At 39.3% G+C, this 16,297-nt stretch overlaps 1 protein-coding gene across 1 annotated transcript in view; it reads left to right on the top strand.

Annotated features, from left to right (window-relative positions):
- Positions 1 to 3,032: 3,032 nt before the first annotated feature.
- castor2 (cytosolic arginine sensor for mTORC1 subunit 2) overlaps positions 3,033 to 16,297 on the top strand; it is a gene marked incomplete in the record, with an annotated part of 16,654 nt that continues 3,389 nt past the window's right edge. The window contains 6 exon segments of the mRNA XM_024264356.2: positions 3,033 to 3,560; positions 8,600 to 8,670; positions 9,838 to 10,031; positions 13,835 to 13,967; positions 15,133 to 15,256; positions 16,076 to 16,186. Of these exon segments, the coding sequence (XP_024120124.1) occupies positions 3,448 to 3,560; positions 8,600 to 8,670; positions 9,838 to 10,031; positions 13,835 to 13,967; positions 15,133 to 15,256; positions 16,076 to 16,186 (746 nt within the window).

The following is a 16,297-nucleotide window of genomic DNA, read 5'->3' as shown; positions in this document are numbered from 1 at the left end:
ACTAATTGTTGTTGCAATTAGAGCCTTGGCCGGGAATGCTGTCGGCTCGGGGCAATAAATCCCGCAGCTCTTCCAAGAATTATCAGCCGCATTAACTTGTCAGGGAGGTGGTTTATGACTTTCAAATGAAACGCGAAAAGTGAAGCCTCGGAGGCGAATGCACGGCTGGGAAGGCAGAGGAGAGCCTGTTGTTCTGATTAAACCCACCAAAACAATGGTTAAGATGTCAGTGAGAGCTGGGATTACAAAGCACTCCAGGACTGCTCGCCTGCAGCTTGTGATTTAAAGAAAAGGATTTAAAGGTGGTGATTACACTTCTGTCTGGAGGCAAAAGCAGCAGAAGTCCACAAATTCTGACAAAAACAACTCCAGCTGATCCACAGACGGTCAGAGCTGCAGCAACAAAAGATCCTGTTTTACTGTGTAACCATTAGCTTCTCTGCAGTGGAACAACTGGCTTTAATTTCTCTGTAATTCTTTTTTATTGCCATTTAACAGTCGTAACCATTAGCCGTAATAGCATCAACCAAATGATCGCACACTTCCAGCTCATAATTCAGTCTCTTCAGCATCGTCTCTTATGGGGCGACTTCAATCATTCCCGTCAGCTCCGTCTGTTTCCAGCGTGGATCCTCATCCTGACTCTTGGGAAGCAGCAGAAATGAAAACGGTTACGTAGCCATCTAATGTTGATATGCTACAAAATTTGGAGATGTTTACAGAACTCCAACAATTCCAGTTGATCTAAGACCCGGATCGGTCCTGGACTGATTGTCGTTAGCTTAAGCTGAACAGACTACAGTAGTGTGTGCGTGATCATCAGAAAAACTCAGTTGCCAAGGAAATCCCAAAATTTACTTTTGCAGATTCTTCTAAAAATGACATAAATCTGTTTGTCACCTTACGGTGATGAAAAAAGAAAATGGTTGCCATGGAGAGAAAACCAACAGAAAAGCCACCATTTTGGAAAAAGTGTTTTCTTTAGTCATATGCAGAGGGGGCGAATGAGGGGCGTGTAGTAGATGCTCAACCAGTGAGGGCAGGTCGGCGAGGGCGCAGACTGGGGCGGTTAGCGCCTACGGACCATACAACACCGCTTTAATGTTATTATTGTTTACAGATCATTACCGTTGCTGCATGACGTTCAGCACAGACTGATTTTTCGCCACACAAATCTCATCTTTTCTAGATCACATCTGAATCTTTCATGAATTTATTTCCCTGCAGGGCTTAACCAGGAGAGGATTTTGCATATAAACACATATTTATCATCTCAAAGACGAGCCTCAAGTCTGTAAACAAGACTTCTGTCCAGGTTCAGGAGTTCAAGTCCGTCTCTCTGCTGATGCCAAACAAGCAGAAACAAACAAACGACCGGCACACGAGTCCAGAGATGTAAAGATGAAGGTGTGAGAAAGAAGTTATTTTTTCCTTTCACACACTAAATATAGTCCATGTTCATTACAGGCTGTGAGAACATGTTTCCTCTGTAGTGCCGCAGCAGGAGGCCCCATTCATACAGAGGGGGTCAAACACTGGAGGAGCAGCAGGGGGCCAATTACTGAGCATTTAGACCTAAAAACAAGCCCCTCTGCACCGCCCAGAACGTGACCGAGGCAACGCCACAACACCAGGAAGAAAGGAGTTCATCATGGAAACAAACAACGCCCTCTGCACATTCACAAGCATTTCTTAATCTCTTTGGGTTTGTACATCTAATCCTCAGTGCATGGCAACAACATAACTACAACATTAAGCTTTAATGGTGTAAAATATAAGCTTTAACATTTTTAGTCATTTTTTAAGTTTCTAGTTATAATTTTAGGATGTAGATGTTATTTGGCCAGATGTTATTATGTCTAAACTGTTATGGACTTATCCATCATCTACCAGCCTCTTCATGCTAAAATTAACATCATGTTCGCTTTCTATTGACCATTTTTTTATTTTAAATTTGTACATTTTGTATTCAGTTCTAATTGACTATATAGAATAGAATAAAACTTTGTTGACCTCACACAGAATATTCATTTATTACCACATCTCTTTGGAAAAGGCAGAAGGTAATAAACAGCACTAAAAAAACTACAATAAACAAAAAAAATGGAAGCAAATTTGCTTGTTTAATATTTCTGAGGACCATTTACAGTTTCGTATGACAGCAAAGTCAAAAACTCTCCTGGAAAAATCAGAGATATTAAAACTGTAAGAGTTACTACATTTCCCATCATGCTTCTCTTCACCTCCGCCCCGCCTCCTTCGTTTGAATGGCAAGTTGTTTGTTTCACTCCCACCAGCTGCTAACTATTCCAGTAGGAGAGCAAACATGAGTCCTCCGCTATCCCATTTAACAAGACGGTCAAGCTACTGCACCGGAGCCCAAACGTCACTTCCGCTTTCTCGTTTTGCTTCAAAACAAAAGCACGCAGAAGAAATGGCAACTGATTTATGTCACTTAAATTATAATAGTGTGGAAAGGGAAAATGTGTGGGCAATAAAAGTATTATTTTTAGTACAGTTAAACATAAATGAAGCAACACCCTGTGCTTTATAACTATTAATTCAGAGATTTTTTTGGTTTTTTTTAGGTTCACTGTACTTGATTAAATAAGATCACATTTATTGTTATCTATAGTGTAACTTAAAGCTCTTACTTATTCATTACTGTATTTGGGAAAAGGGACAATTTAATCATAAAGGGGCTGATAAACAGAAAACCACTATTCCAAATTAAATGAAAGTTTCCTGACTTATAACAATCTGTCAAAAGTCATGTTTAAAGTTCACAAACATGTTCAAGTAGAAAGACAGGAGAAAAGAATGCAGTTTAAATAGACAGATGTTAAAAAAGACATATAACAGGAAAAAATGCTTCTCTGTAAAATTTAGTTAATTTGTGGATATTTTTAATTTCATCAACTATCCATGCATTTATGTGTGTTTTACATTGTACTATATTGTCTAATTGTATTGTATTTTTAGCGTTATCACTGGGACTTGTTTTTGCTTTTATTTATTTTATCAGTTAATGTTTTTATTTTCAGTGTTATTTTTGTTTTTCATAATCAATGAGTATCATAGATTAATAATTTCTTTTGTTAATGTTTGTTTTTAATTTTGTTATTTTCATGGTGTTGTAATTAAAAATACTTGTACATTAAATGGATAAAGAACACATTTGAATGGAGTTGCCTGTCTTGTGTGTGATCATCTACAGCTCTCAGTTCAGAGCTTTTATTTTGACACGGCGAGGTTTTGCCGCGCGAGCTTCCGCCGCCGTTTGACAGCAGGTCCGGTTTTACCTCTTTGCTTTCTTTATTCCTCCCTGCCTCCCGTTTCTTTCTGTTTAAAGCGCCCCAGCTGCCGTATTTATTTATTTATGCCTCCTGCTTGAAAGTGTTTATCCTTTGACATCGTAGTCGCTCCTCCAATGAGAAGACGTAAAAGATGGAGCTTCACATTTTAGAGCACAGCCTGAAAGTGGCGAGTATAGAGAAAGAGGGGATCCAGATTTGCACTCACGGATTAATCAAACTCGCCTTCCTGGCCTCCAAAACAAGGTAGGAACTGTCGGTCTCCCGGGTTCGGGTTCCGCTCTCCTCTCCGAGTCTCTGACTTGTTTACTGCGGGCTGTTGTTCGGCCGGAGGCGGCGTCCACTCCCCCGCCGGTGTTTGTCGGATCTCCGCCTCCCGAGGAGCTCCTCCAGCGGCCGCAGCTCCCGATCCGGGCCCGTCCCCCCGGTGCTGCTGCCGGGTCCTTCTGTAGCTCTGTGCCGCCTGTGGTGAACGCCAGCGGGGGTGTGACGGCGCTCCAGAGCCGCTTGTTTGTCAGGACGCAAGTCAGCCGGATTTCAGTCTCTGCCAAGTTTAACCGAAATCTTAGGCAGATTGTGGCCAATTCTCAGCCAAATTTAAGACAAGTCTTTCTAGAAACCTAATAGAGTTACAGCCTAATCGTTTTTAAGTTTTAGGCAAATCTTTGCCAAATTTTAACCAAATCTTTGCGAACTTTTTACCAAAACCTTTGCCAAAAACTTAACCAAATTTCAGTCAGAAACCCAACAGAATTCCAACAAAGTCTTCATTACATTTGGGCTAATCTCTGCCAAGTTTTAACCAAATCTTAGCCAAAAACCTTTAGCCAAAGTTTCACTCAATTTTAGGCAAATCTTTGCCAAATTTTAACCAAATCTTAGCCAAAACCCTGTAGAATTTTAGCCAAATTTCCACTCAATTTTTGGCAAATCTCTGCCAAATTTAATACAATCTCATATTTTGGTAGAACCTAATTGAATTTCTGCCATTTTTTTTCAAAATTTAACCAGAACTCAACTGACTTGGATCCAAATCTTTGCCAAAATTTCCTCCAAGTTGCTTCCAATAATAGGACAAATTTCCGCCAAGTCTTCTTCGCCAAATTTGAGCAAAATCCAAACGGACATCTGAGCGGAAATGCATGTGAAATTCTATCAAATTTTCTCAAAATTTCAACCAGATTTTAACCAAATCTCACCCCATGAATTCATCCATGCCAAAATGTAGCCAAATTTCAGACAAACCTTCACCAAAATTCAGCTGAATATCAACCAAATTTCTGTGAAATCAGTCAAAACTCTTTACCAACTTTTCCCCAAATCTCAATGAAATCTTAAGAGTGTCAGAATAAACTTCTCATCAGAGCAGTAAAATAATGTTTAAACAGACCGTTACTTCCTGTTGTTCTGCTGGAAGTTTGTTAAAAGGAACAAAAGTTTTTTCATTAGTCAGTAAAGTTATTGTTAAAACATGGTCCTTTCTGATCAATCATTCATGTTGTTGTCTTTTGCAGACTTCTTCCTGTTTGTTGTTTTTCATTGTTAAAAAAACAAAAACATCAAAACAGTCGAGTTACAAATCTGATCACTGTAATTGATTTAGGTCCACGAGTTTATCGGTCGATTTATTGATTTTCTATATTTTGATTTCAAAACATTTTAGTTTTTTTACACACTTGGTTGATCAAACTGAACACAGCTGAAACATTTATCATCAAATAACAACAGTTATGCAAGAACTCACAAGAAAAAGTGTTTTAGTCTGAAAAACACATCCTGGGATTTCCTAATCCAGCCGAGAGGATTGATTTAAATCTGTTTTTGTCTGAACCTCTTCAGACTTTGAGTCTCTTTTCTTACAGTTTGAGCTTGAAGGATTCCAGACTTCTTATTGATTCGTTTGAGTTCATTCGTCAAAGACTTTTGGTTCGCTGAGGAGGATTCCTCGCTGATGTTTTTGGATCTGGGAACACAAACTAAACAAAATCTTTTGTCCACAAGTGTCTGAAAATACAAACTTGTAAACAAACGAGTTTATTGTAAACTATTTATGGAGTGTAGCGGCTGACAACAGGAGACGGCGTGATGATCTCGCCGCTCTGAAACTGCGTCCCGGCTGGCGGCGTGCTCTCTCCGCCGGCTGTGATCATTCATCAGAATGTTCTGGTGCTCCACAGGAGGACGCAGCTCTTTCATTCGGAGATCTGGAGGAGAAAAACAGGCGGAAAACAACCGTCTTTTGTTGGTGGCGGTGTGAGTGATGGTCAGGCCGCAGAGCCGGAGGTGATTTGAGATCCTTCCAGGGGAACCAGAACATGAGATTTGATGTTCGGGCGAATTCTTGAGCTTCAGGCTGAAAGATGTTCCTGTAATCCATGTTTGACAGGAACTTTCTCTGCAGTTTTTGTCTAGATTCTGATTTTTGTATTCGTACAGCTGTTGGTTTTGAGTTTGTTCATAAATGAGCTGCTCTTCAAATGAGAGAAAGTCTTCAACCAGTGAGACGATGACGAGATCTTTCCTCGACTGTAGAACCACAAAAACCTCCTTTTTGTTCAGATAAATCACCGTCTGCGTTCCTCTCCAAATCTTCTCAGATCTCTAATCGTGTTTGAGCAGCGATCACATGACTCCTCTGTTTTCAACAGTTTGAGCTGGAAGACGCAGGAATGTCTGATAGGCTGATGAGTGTCAGCCGCTCGCAGCGTGACTCCATGTCCTCGCCGTCAATGCTGCTGTCAGCTGCAGGATCTGCTTGATTGAGTCAGGGATGCTTTGAGGATCCGTCCTTTGTCCTCAACCTGACCCAGGAGGAAACCCTGTCAACACAGCAGAGTCTGCATGGAGACGGTCAGAACTTTGTGGGTTTGGGTCCAAAGCTTCACGACTCTGAGCTCCTAAACTGAGGCTGCCGAGTTCTTCCTACACGAGATCATCAAATCAGAAAAAGAAAAAAGCGCCTGACGGTTTAATCCGTCCTTTTTCCAAAAGCTTTTTATAGTCAGGTGTTTTCCACAGGTGGGAGTTCACCTGGTTTAGAGTTTGGTTGGAGAACAATCAGCTGGGACTTCCTGCTTCACTTCCTTTGGAGAATCATCATCCTGGATACAAATCACAGGCCGGCTTCAGGTTGCAGCTCCACACAGGAGGCTCGCTTCGGCTGGTCTCCTGAGAACCTCCTGGGTCCTAAAGGACCCGGCTGTCGTCCAGAACCTTTATTCATAAAACTTTATTTAACTGGTGACCCAAACTAGAGCTGAGTATCACCCATAATTCCCAGAATCGATTCGATTCAGATTTTTCTCTGATTCTTTTAAACATCTTAATTCAATTTCAAGTTTACACATTTGTTTAGAAATATATTAATAATCTATACATGTTTTGAAGATTTTCATATTAATCTGATCCAGTTCACATACTGTAAAATATATTAGTGACATAATGATATCATACAGTGTTACGTGGAGTCTCAAACAGAGAAACTCCAACGATTGTTCTGCCTCTCTCCGAGGGCGTTTCAGTTTGACCACTAGGTGGCGCTCGTGCTGTAGCATTACTCTTTATTCCAGAAGCAAAAAAACTGTTTTAGACCATGAACGGTTACTTTAAAAAATATTTCCTTAAAAGTTTGTAAAATTCATGTCTGTGAGTTTATAAAGACGTTCATTTAGTCATCAATGAGGGTTAGCATTAGCCATCCTATGGGAAATCCCATTATACGTTAGCATCAAGCTAGCTGACTATAGCTTTATGCTACTTTATGGATCAGTTATTGATCTATTACGCTTAGATTGATTCAGATCAATTTTAATCAACCCATCTCTGAACTCTTTTTATTAGATCATGTTTTGGTAAATTGTATAATTTCCAGCCGATCATGTCGGGCGGCGTGTCCTCTGGAGTCAGGTCTCTCTTCCTGGCTCTTCTGTAACTTCCTGACAAAACGAAGGCCTTCAGCGGCGAACTGGAGCAGAACGCGGTGATGGAGAGGTGCTGAACGCTGAACCATAGCACCATGGGCAGCTGAGGTCAAACATGGACGCCGTTTTTAGATCATCTCTTTGTTCTGAGACTAAAAATCCAAATAAGGAACGATGAAAACATTCTGACCTTCCTGTCCACTTTCACACTGCACCATCGAGAGTGGATATCTTATCTCATAATTCTGAGGATTTCTTCTCATTTATGTCACTAAAACATCTTTACATTTGTCATTTCAAATTATAACGTTTGATGTTTTTATTGAAACATTTTGTCTGGAATAATAAAAAAGGGTTTTTGTTCCATTTTAGAAAACAAAAAAATTGAACTTTTTTTGACATTAAATCAAAATGTTCGACTGCAAAACCAATTAAAAATAACAGTAATGACTATATTTTTATTTTCTTTCTTCGTTTGTTATAAACTGCTCCATGAGTTCCTACATTCTGATAAAAACTGATTTATTTGGACCGAACTATAAGCCTCCATGATGGAAACGATGATCAGGTTTGGCTTCGTTTCGCCTCCCTAAAAATATATTTGCATTTTAATAAATTAGCCGAGGATCAGCTTTTTAAAAGATGAAACAAAAGGACGTCATGTTTAGAAGCAAAACTCTTGATTCTTGTTTTTGTTTGTTGTTATTTGTGTCCCAAACATTGGAATCATCAGGATTGTTTGGACACAAATCCATAAATCAGCATTTCTGCAGAGATTTGTATTGATTGATGATTCTGCTAAACAAAGCATGTGATGTTTGTTTATTTGTTTGGAGCGTTCTGGATCATTAATCCGACTCCTTCAGTAATCTGATTACATCACAACAGAAGGAGCAGTTTGACCAGCGGAGGTTTCCTCATGTTTTCAGTCCTGGTTGAACATTTATGATCCCGGTGTTGTCGGTGTTCCCGGCAACCAATGGTGGGCCTGTCGCCGTGGTAACCAAGCCAAGGCAGGACAGGTTGTTCCTGCCACGTCTGTGTGTTTTAACTTGATAAGTGGGACGGAAAGTGTCGGCTGAACGTTTCTGATGGTGGGTTTTGGTCCGGAGCGGAGAGCCGGGTTTTCACGGGGATTCGAACCAGCGGCGGGAGCCTCCTGAGCTCCAAAGAGAAGCGATGGATGTTCATGAAATGAACCTGAGCTCCTGTTTGATGACCTGAAGGTTCAGGTGATCCTGCAGCTCGTTCGGTTCACGTCCTTCATATGAAGCAGAGGAAATACTTCCTCCTCTCCACAGTCTTTAGATAAATATTCTTCGGATTATCTTTGAGAGTTGAATCCGGTTTTCTTTCTGTCCTCAGATGCAAGTTCTTCAGTCTGACGGAGACTCCGGAGGATTACACCATCATCGTGGACGAGGAAGGCTTCAAAGGTGGGCCTCCCCGCGCGCTGAACTTTACCGTCACCGTGGCAACCGCAGCTCCGGTGACGCCGCGCGACGCGGCTCTGCCTCCGGCAGCTCCAGTGTTTGAACACACTTTGAGGTTCCGAGTGAACGGATCCGTGTCATTACGGCGCCGGGTCACCCGGGAGACCACCTGTCCTTTACACCTGATGACCGGAAACGCCTGGAAGTCGGATGAGACGATCAGCTGCATGTTTACGCACACGCCTGCGCGCCACGCACACGCCTGCGCGCCACGCACACGCCTGCGCGGTCGTTGAGCCTCAATCATCAGGAGAAACATTTTAATTTATGCAAATAGTTTCTGTTGAGAAGATCTGTCTGTTCTCTGTAAATACTTATTCACGTTTATCACAGGAGCGACTCATTTTATCTAAACTAAAATTAAACATTTTAGGAGCTGAAACATCTGATATTATAAGTCAGTCTTTTTTTTAAATCCTCTTTTCTTACTTTTTAATATATTTCTCCAACTTATTTATTCAAAAACTGAGCAAACAGTGAAAACCTTCAGTTTAAAAAGAACACATCCACTTTAAGTCAATAAATTATACATTTACCAGAATAAATAATCAAATAAATAATTAAAATGTATTTTGAAGTATTGTATTTTATTTTTTCAAACAAAATGACAGACCTAGTTTTATTTATAAAATATTTATTTATTTAATTTCCTTTAATCAGAGTCTTGGAGACTTTCAAAATAAGAGACGTTTTGGAGGAAAAACAATAAAAATAATTGTTCTTTATTTTATAAATCAGCAGCTTGATTTTTATGACATTTTTATTTAACATTAAAATGGAGAGTTTTATTTTAAAGAAAAAGCAGCTAAAAGGTTAAAGTCTGACGGAGGTCTGAACGCCGGCCGGCGAGCTGCTGAGATCCAGCCTGCGTGGACTAACAAGGGAAGGTCACGCCGTCTAGACGGAGTTCCAGGAGCGGCTGGAGGATTCTGGGAATTTCCTTCAGGAGCTGAAGCAGAAATAATCCCCAAAATGCAGAAACGCTGGAAAAGAGGAACCGGGTGAAACTGAAAAAGGACCTGCTGGTTTCAGCCGATTCGGGTTCTCCATCTCTCCGTTTTAAGGTTTGTTCCGGGACGTTCTAACCTGGTTTCCTGCTGCCGTCCGCAGAGCTGCCTCAGTCGGAGCACATCAGCGTCGCCGACGCCACGTGGTTGGCTCTCAACGTGGTGTCGGGCGGCGGCAGCGCCTCCAGCTCCCAGCCCATCGGAGTGACGAAAATCGCCAAATCCGTCATCGCGCCGCTCGCCGACCACAACATCTCTGTCTTCATGCTGTCCACGTATCAGACCGACTTCATCCTGGTGAGTGACGACACAAAGCTTTGTAGGACATAGTTTCTGCAGAGCGGCAAGAGTTAGCCTGCTCTCTCCTGCTAGCTTACAGCCCCTCACACCGCCAACAGAACGTTAGCCGTGTTTGACCAAAACGAACGTAAAATGTTTCAAAACTTTTCGCTATTCTAGAATAAACTTAAATATTTTCAGCTTCAAATGTTTTTTAGGTTTCAAAATTTCAATTTCAAACATTTCTTTTTTCAGTTTCAGGTTTTTTTTTTCACTTTCAACTCTTTTTTATTATTATTTGTTTATGAATCTGAAAATTTCTAAACTTTTGGCCCCGTTGTGGCGTGTTGGGCGGGGCTAACACGAAGGACCAATCAAAACGGATGAGGGTGGTAACTTCAGTCCTGGTGGATTCACTGACTCTGAGAACTGATGATTACTGTCAGAAAATGTCTGTTTAGTCTGTCCTGTCATAGTCTGAAGTTGTCCTAAGTCGGGGTAAAAAGCAGAATTTTATCGTGTCCAAACCGCGCGTCCAAAACGCCATTATAACCCGTTCAAATCGCCGTCTTATTGAGTTAAATACAGGCGTAGAAATACGGAGAACATCCTTATTTATTTGAGTTTTGTTTAAGATCTGATTGAGGAAGTTTTATTTTGAAAACTACTGATTCATACATACAAAGCAGTAAGTCAGTATGTCGGCATTGATTAAAATAAATAGTTATTTTTACAGTTGTTGGTCCATCAAATGTAAATCTAACAAACCTTAAAGAGATCTGAGATTCTCTGTCGTCCAGGACGCACAAAGTAAAGTAAAGTGTATAAAGAGTATAAAGAGTGTAAAGAGTATAAAGAGTATAAAGAGAATAAAGAGTGTAGTGAGGAGTCTTAAAACATCCGATTATTGTACAAAAATAAAGATGACGACTACGATGATTTCCTCCATCATCATTGGTTATTTGTACATCATAATCTGTATTTTATCAGATGAATGAGCTTTTGTATGACTTCTATGCAGATGATACTGAACTGTCTGTTTTTCACTATTTTTTTTAGTTTATTATAATAATTGACCAAATTCTGAAAGATAAAAGTTTATAGCTTATAAAAAAACCTATCAAACTATTTTAAAGCACTTTTCATACATATTTAACACAGAGTGTTACACATAATAAGAAAAATCTCTGAAATTATTCTGCTTTTGATGTTCTAGAGATTAAAAAAGTCAAACACAACTTTGTCAACTTTTCCTGAAGTTGTCACACCGTGTGGAGATGAGGCGTGGCGGCTCCAGATAACTCAAACATTCCTGAACAGCAGAGAAGTTTCCATGTTTGCACATTTCATCTGAAAAGTGACGGTCGGCGTCTTCGCTCCGTCTCTTCCAGACCCGATAACACATTTTTGGAGCAACTGTCAGATCATGTTTTCATTATGTAACCTCTGGCAGCGGCGTGGCCGTTTACTCGCACGGTTCTGGACTCCAAAAGCAACAACAGCGGAGAGACTTGTCACAAATCCTCTGACTTTCCCCTCGTAGGACGGAGTCGTCTCGCTAAAGGCTTTTGTTTCTGGTTTTTAATGCTTTTGTGGAACCGGATCGTCTGCCGAGCTCCGGCCCGTTCCTGAACTCCAGGAAAAACTGTCCGTTTGGATAATCTCTCACAAAGAGGATCAGCAGCTCGGCCTCATGCTGGAATTCAAGCCGTTCCCTTTCCGCCGCCACCACGAAGAGATGTGAACAGCCTGACCCCCCCTCACCACACCCCCTCAACCGTCTTCTGCCCTCGCCTCACGCCGCGTTCGGATCACGTTACCAAACCTCAAACAAAGATCAGCGTCTCTGATCTCCTGTGTTACAGGACGTTACGTAACGGGACGGCGTTCAGCTCCAGCGCTCATCAGGAGAAAACCTCCAGCTGTCTTTCTGCTCATTTAAAAACATTTTTATTTTCTTCAAGAAACCAAACTGGAGCAAATCTTCAGTGTTTGAAGGTCGTTTTTATTCATTTATGAAGCTTAGAATAAACTCAGTTTGATTGAATTAATCAGATTTACTGAGAATATCTTAGAACATTCTCTCAAAGCAAATGTTTCCATTTCAAAGTCCAGATTGTCCGAACTTTGGTTTGTTCTTCTGCTCTTGGAGCCAAAACTCGTCTTTAGAAACCTGAGGAGACCTGGGGGGGCAGGACAAACACGGCTCTGCTTCTCCTTCGGGTCGGTCGGAGGAGTCCGCGGTTCTGAGTCCAGAGGCTCAAACTGGGACGGTTACTGGATGAAAGGAACTTTCCTCCAGAGGAAGCTTCAGACGTTCCAAATTCTTCTCAGAAGCAAAAGCAAAAAGCTGCTGGACTTCAACCGTAACATTTAAACCGTCAGTTCTGACAGAGTTTAACCTCCAGGTGTTGGTTTAACTTTGACTTCAGAGCCAGATTTAAGAGTTCAAGCGGATGGATGGTTGTCATGGTTTGTGTTCAGTAAAATCTTAAGTGTTCATTCATGAGTTTATATGGGGACCGGCTTTACAGACTGGTTAATTTACAATAAATAAGTGATTGTTTACTCGTTATAAACAAATACATTTGAACTAATACATTTACAATTATTAAAAGCTGCATCGGTCAATAAAAACAAGAATTTAAAATTATTTAAGAGGCATAAAATAGTCAAAACAAGAGTAATAATAATGATAAAAATACATCTCTTGAGTTTTAAAAAATCCACTTTAATGATTCCAGCAGCTGCAGATTTGAATTGTAACTGTTTTTTGTTTGTTTTTTTAGCAATATTTAATATATTTATTGCAGTTTGATTAAAAGTGTTCTTCAGACAATTATTTAATCAAATAATCAAAATAATTTTGGTAAAAACAAAAGTTTGAAAAAGGAAAATCTTTTATTCTGAAAGGTAAATGATTTTGTTTTACTTCCTGTTGTAGTTCATGATGAGAATAAAGTTTTGGGTGAAAAAAGAAGAAAACAAATTCCTGCTTTAAAAGGCTCAATGAAAGGTAAAAATGTTGAGAATTTTACTAAAATAACTAAAACAATTATAAAGAAGCTAAAAAATGTTAAAAATCCTCAAATTGATCATTAAATAAAGATTCAATTTGACTTTCATGATGTGTAAGACATGAAAAGTATTGAATAAATAAAGATTTCAGCCGTTTCACATCAATATTATTGCTTCTGTAAATCGAACCAAAGCTAAAAAATGTAAAAAATTCTATCAAATTCAACCAAAGTTTAAATTTGAGTTTAGAAATGTGAAAAATATAGAAAAACTAGAAGATTTTGTCATTTTCACATAAATATTATTTTGTTTGCAAATAAATCAAAGGCTAAAAAGTGGTTCAATGCTGAGAAATGTGTTGAAATATATAAGAATAATGCTAAAAAAGTTAAAAATGCTCAATTTGATCAATAATTTGAGATTACATTTGATCTTAATAATAGTTTATCTGTTTCATATGAATATTCTTGCTGTTAACAAACATTCTAAGCTCTTACAAAATGTGTAACTTGACAGAAAAGGAAAATCATGGAAACAAACGTTTAAAGCAGATCAGATAGTCGTGTTTCATGGTGAGGACGAGTCAAGAGCTGCTGACTCGTGAATCGCTGAGGTTTGCTGCTGATACTGAAGCTTTCCTGATGAATCTGAGCGTTTCTCTTTTCACACACCGACTTTGAGCTTCCAGACAAACTTTCTGATGTTTTCTCATCTTTGAGTGAATGCGGAGGTCGTGGTTGGACCGCGACGCTTTCAGAGGATCGTGAACAATGGACGTTTGTGATGGACTGATCCTGTTTCAGGTTCGAGAGCGCGACCTGCCCATGGTCACCCACACGCTGTCGTCGGAGTTCACGCTGTTCCGGGTCGTCAACGGAGAAACGGTCGCCGCTCACAACCTGGGAGTCACCAACGGCTTCGTGAAGCCCAAACTCGGTGGGTTTAATCGACCATGAAGATGATCGGGAAACATTTATGTATCTGTCATCACTTTTAAACTTTATTAGACTTATTTTTACACTTTAAGCCTTAAAAGCATCTGAATCATCAGAAATAAATCTTTGATTCTTCATAAATATCGTCTCGACTCTTAACTAAAGAGTTTGAATCGTGAGATTGTTTTTATATTTTTACAAACTGATTTAAACTTATGTTATGCTTTTATTAAAACATGAAAACTTCATTTTGTTTAAAATATGATGATAATTACCCCCCCCCCCCAACTATTCCATCAACAGCAAGTTAGCTGTCTATGAAACACATTTCTTTGACGTTTAAATGTGATTTTAATTTAGAAATTCATGTAAAAACATTTGAATTCTTGACATTGCAGATACCTGGAAGTAGTAAAGAAGTTATTTGATTTATTTATTTATTTCATTTTAATAGAATAATAGAATTGCTGGACGGTTATTGTTCACCCGGAGCGTCCAAATGACTAAATCTGTCACTGAAATGAACCAAAAAACAGGAAAGAAGGTTGAAAAAAGTTTTATTTTATTTATTTAAATTGACTTAAATTCGTGTTTTTTAATATATTTATAAAAATTCACACTTCAATGCTGAATTTTAAATATCCTCAATAGAACAAAATATTTAAAGTTCAACTAAATAATTTAAATATAAAAAAATCAGATCAGTTAGTTAAAAAAAGACAAACGTTTCTTAAAAAGAACGAAAATACCAAATAAAAGGGAATTATTAGATGTTTAAGCTACTTAAAGAGTTTATAATGCAGATAAAAATAAATCTTGATGTGAAAAATTAAAATGAACTGTATTTTACACCAAATGTTTTAGCAATGATCAAACTGCTGAAAATAAACTAACAGGAACAAGAACCACCCAATAAAAACTGGAATATGAAATAAAACCTTATTGATACCATAGAGGGGAAATGACCTCATTTATATAACAAACAAAAGCAGATTGTAACACTAAAATAAAAATACACAAAAAAAGAAATGACAGTAAATATTAATTAAATGAATACATCATTTATTTTACGATGAAAAATCCTCCGATATCGATACATTTTAAAGCCTTTCTGGTCCGAATCAGAGGATGAATGTGGTTTTGACCGGTCCTGTTTCGGCCCTCAGTGCCCCGTCCCATCATCCACCCCCTGTCCAGCCCCAGTAACATGTTCTGCGTGACCAGCCTGGACCCGGACACGCTGCCCTCTGTGGCCACGCTGCTCATGGACGTCATGTTCTACTCTGGAGGGTGAGTCTTCCTCTCAATCAGAAGGTCGTTTTTTTACCCATGATGCTTTTCTCTGAGTTTAATCTCAATCTTATCCAAGAAGAGAAACATCCTGTCCTCTTGGTGACGGATTCACCAGTTTGACTCAAAGTCGGGTTCTGTAGTTTCACCTTCAGAGGGAAAATTAATGAGGTTTTTTTTTCATATTATTCCAAATATTAGGATTTTCAAATCATCTACAGAAGTTTGAGTCCATTTAAGGAAGTCTTTAACCAAAACGTTTCACTTATTTCATTTATTCACTATTAAACCTTTAACTAATCAGAAAAATAAAAAATAAAATACCAAAAAAAGGAATTTATTCAGCTGCTTTTTGCGTCGGTACGGAACCCCTAAAGGGACATCAAAGGGGGCTGTGTAAGGAAAAGATTGAAGTAAAAAAAAAAATGGATAGTAACTGTGTGGTGTGCAATAGTTAGTATCCATATCCATATATATATATATATATATATATTAACTGCTTTAATCTTTACCCCCCAAAAAAGTTCTGGTTAGTAACTGGTGCACACCAGATATTAACTTTTTAATTTCCTTTAAAAAATTAAATTAAAAAAATGTTCTGGCTACTAACTGATGCACACGAGTTACTATCTGGTGCGCATCAGTTAGTAACTAGAATTCTTTTTTTTTACTTCAATTTCTTTTCTTCCATTTTCCTTTGGGGGCTCCGTACCTTGGGGAGTAATACAGGCGGTTAAAGGGTTAAATAGATTCCTTCTTAAATCCATCAGAACTTTCACTTCTCTTCATTCATCTGTTTCCACATTTGTTCCCTTTAAGGCCAAAGGAACCCGGCGCGTCCGGCGAAGACTCCACCCACATTCGCTTCTTCTCCTTCTCCCTGATCGAGGGCTACATCTCTCTGGTCATGGACGAGCAGACGGCCCAGAGGTGAGGAGGACGCCGCCCGCCATGACGGCGGCTGGTGTTTATGCAGGAACGTCACGCCGGTCGTTCAGGAGGGTAGCTGGTTTGTTGCTGAGCAGGAAGTCGCCGCGCTCC

This window comes from Oryzias melastigma, linkage group LG14 (assembly GCF_002922805.2).
Source record: "Oryzias melastigma strain HK-1 linkage group LG14, ASM292280v2, whole genome shotgun sequence".
Taxonomy (NCBI): Eukaryota; Metazoa; Chordata; class Actinopteri; order Beloniformes; family Adrianichthyidae; genus Oryzias; species Oryzias melastigma.
Note: the sequence above shows the minus strand (reverse complement) of the source record. Positions and strands in the feature narration are given on the sequence as shown.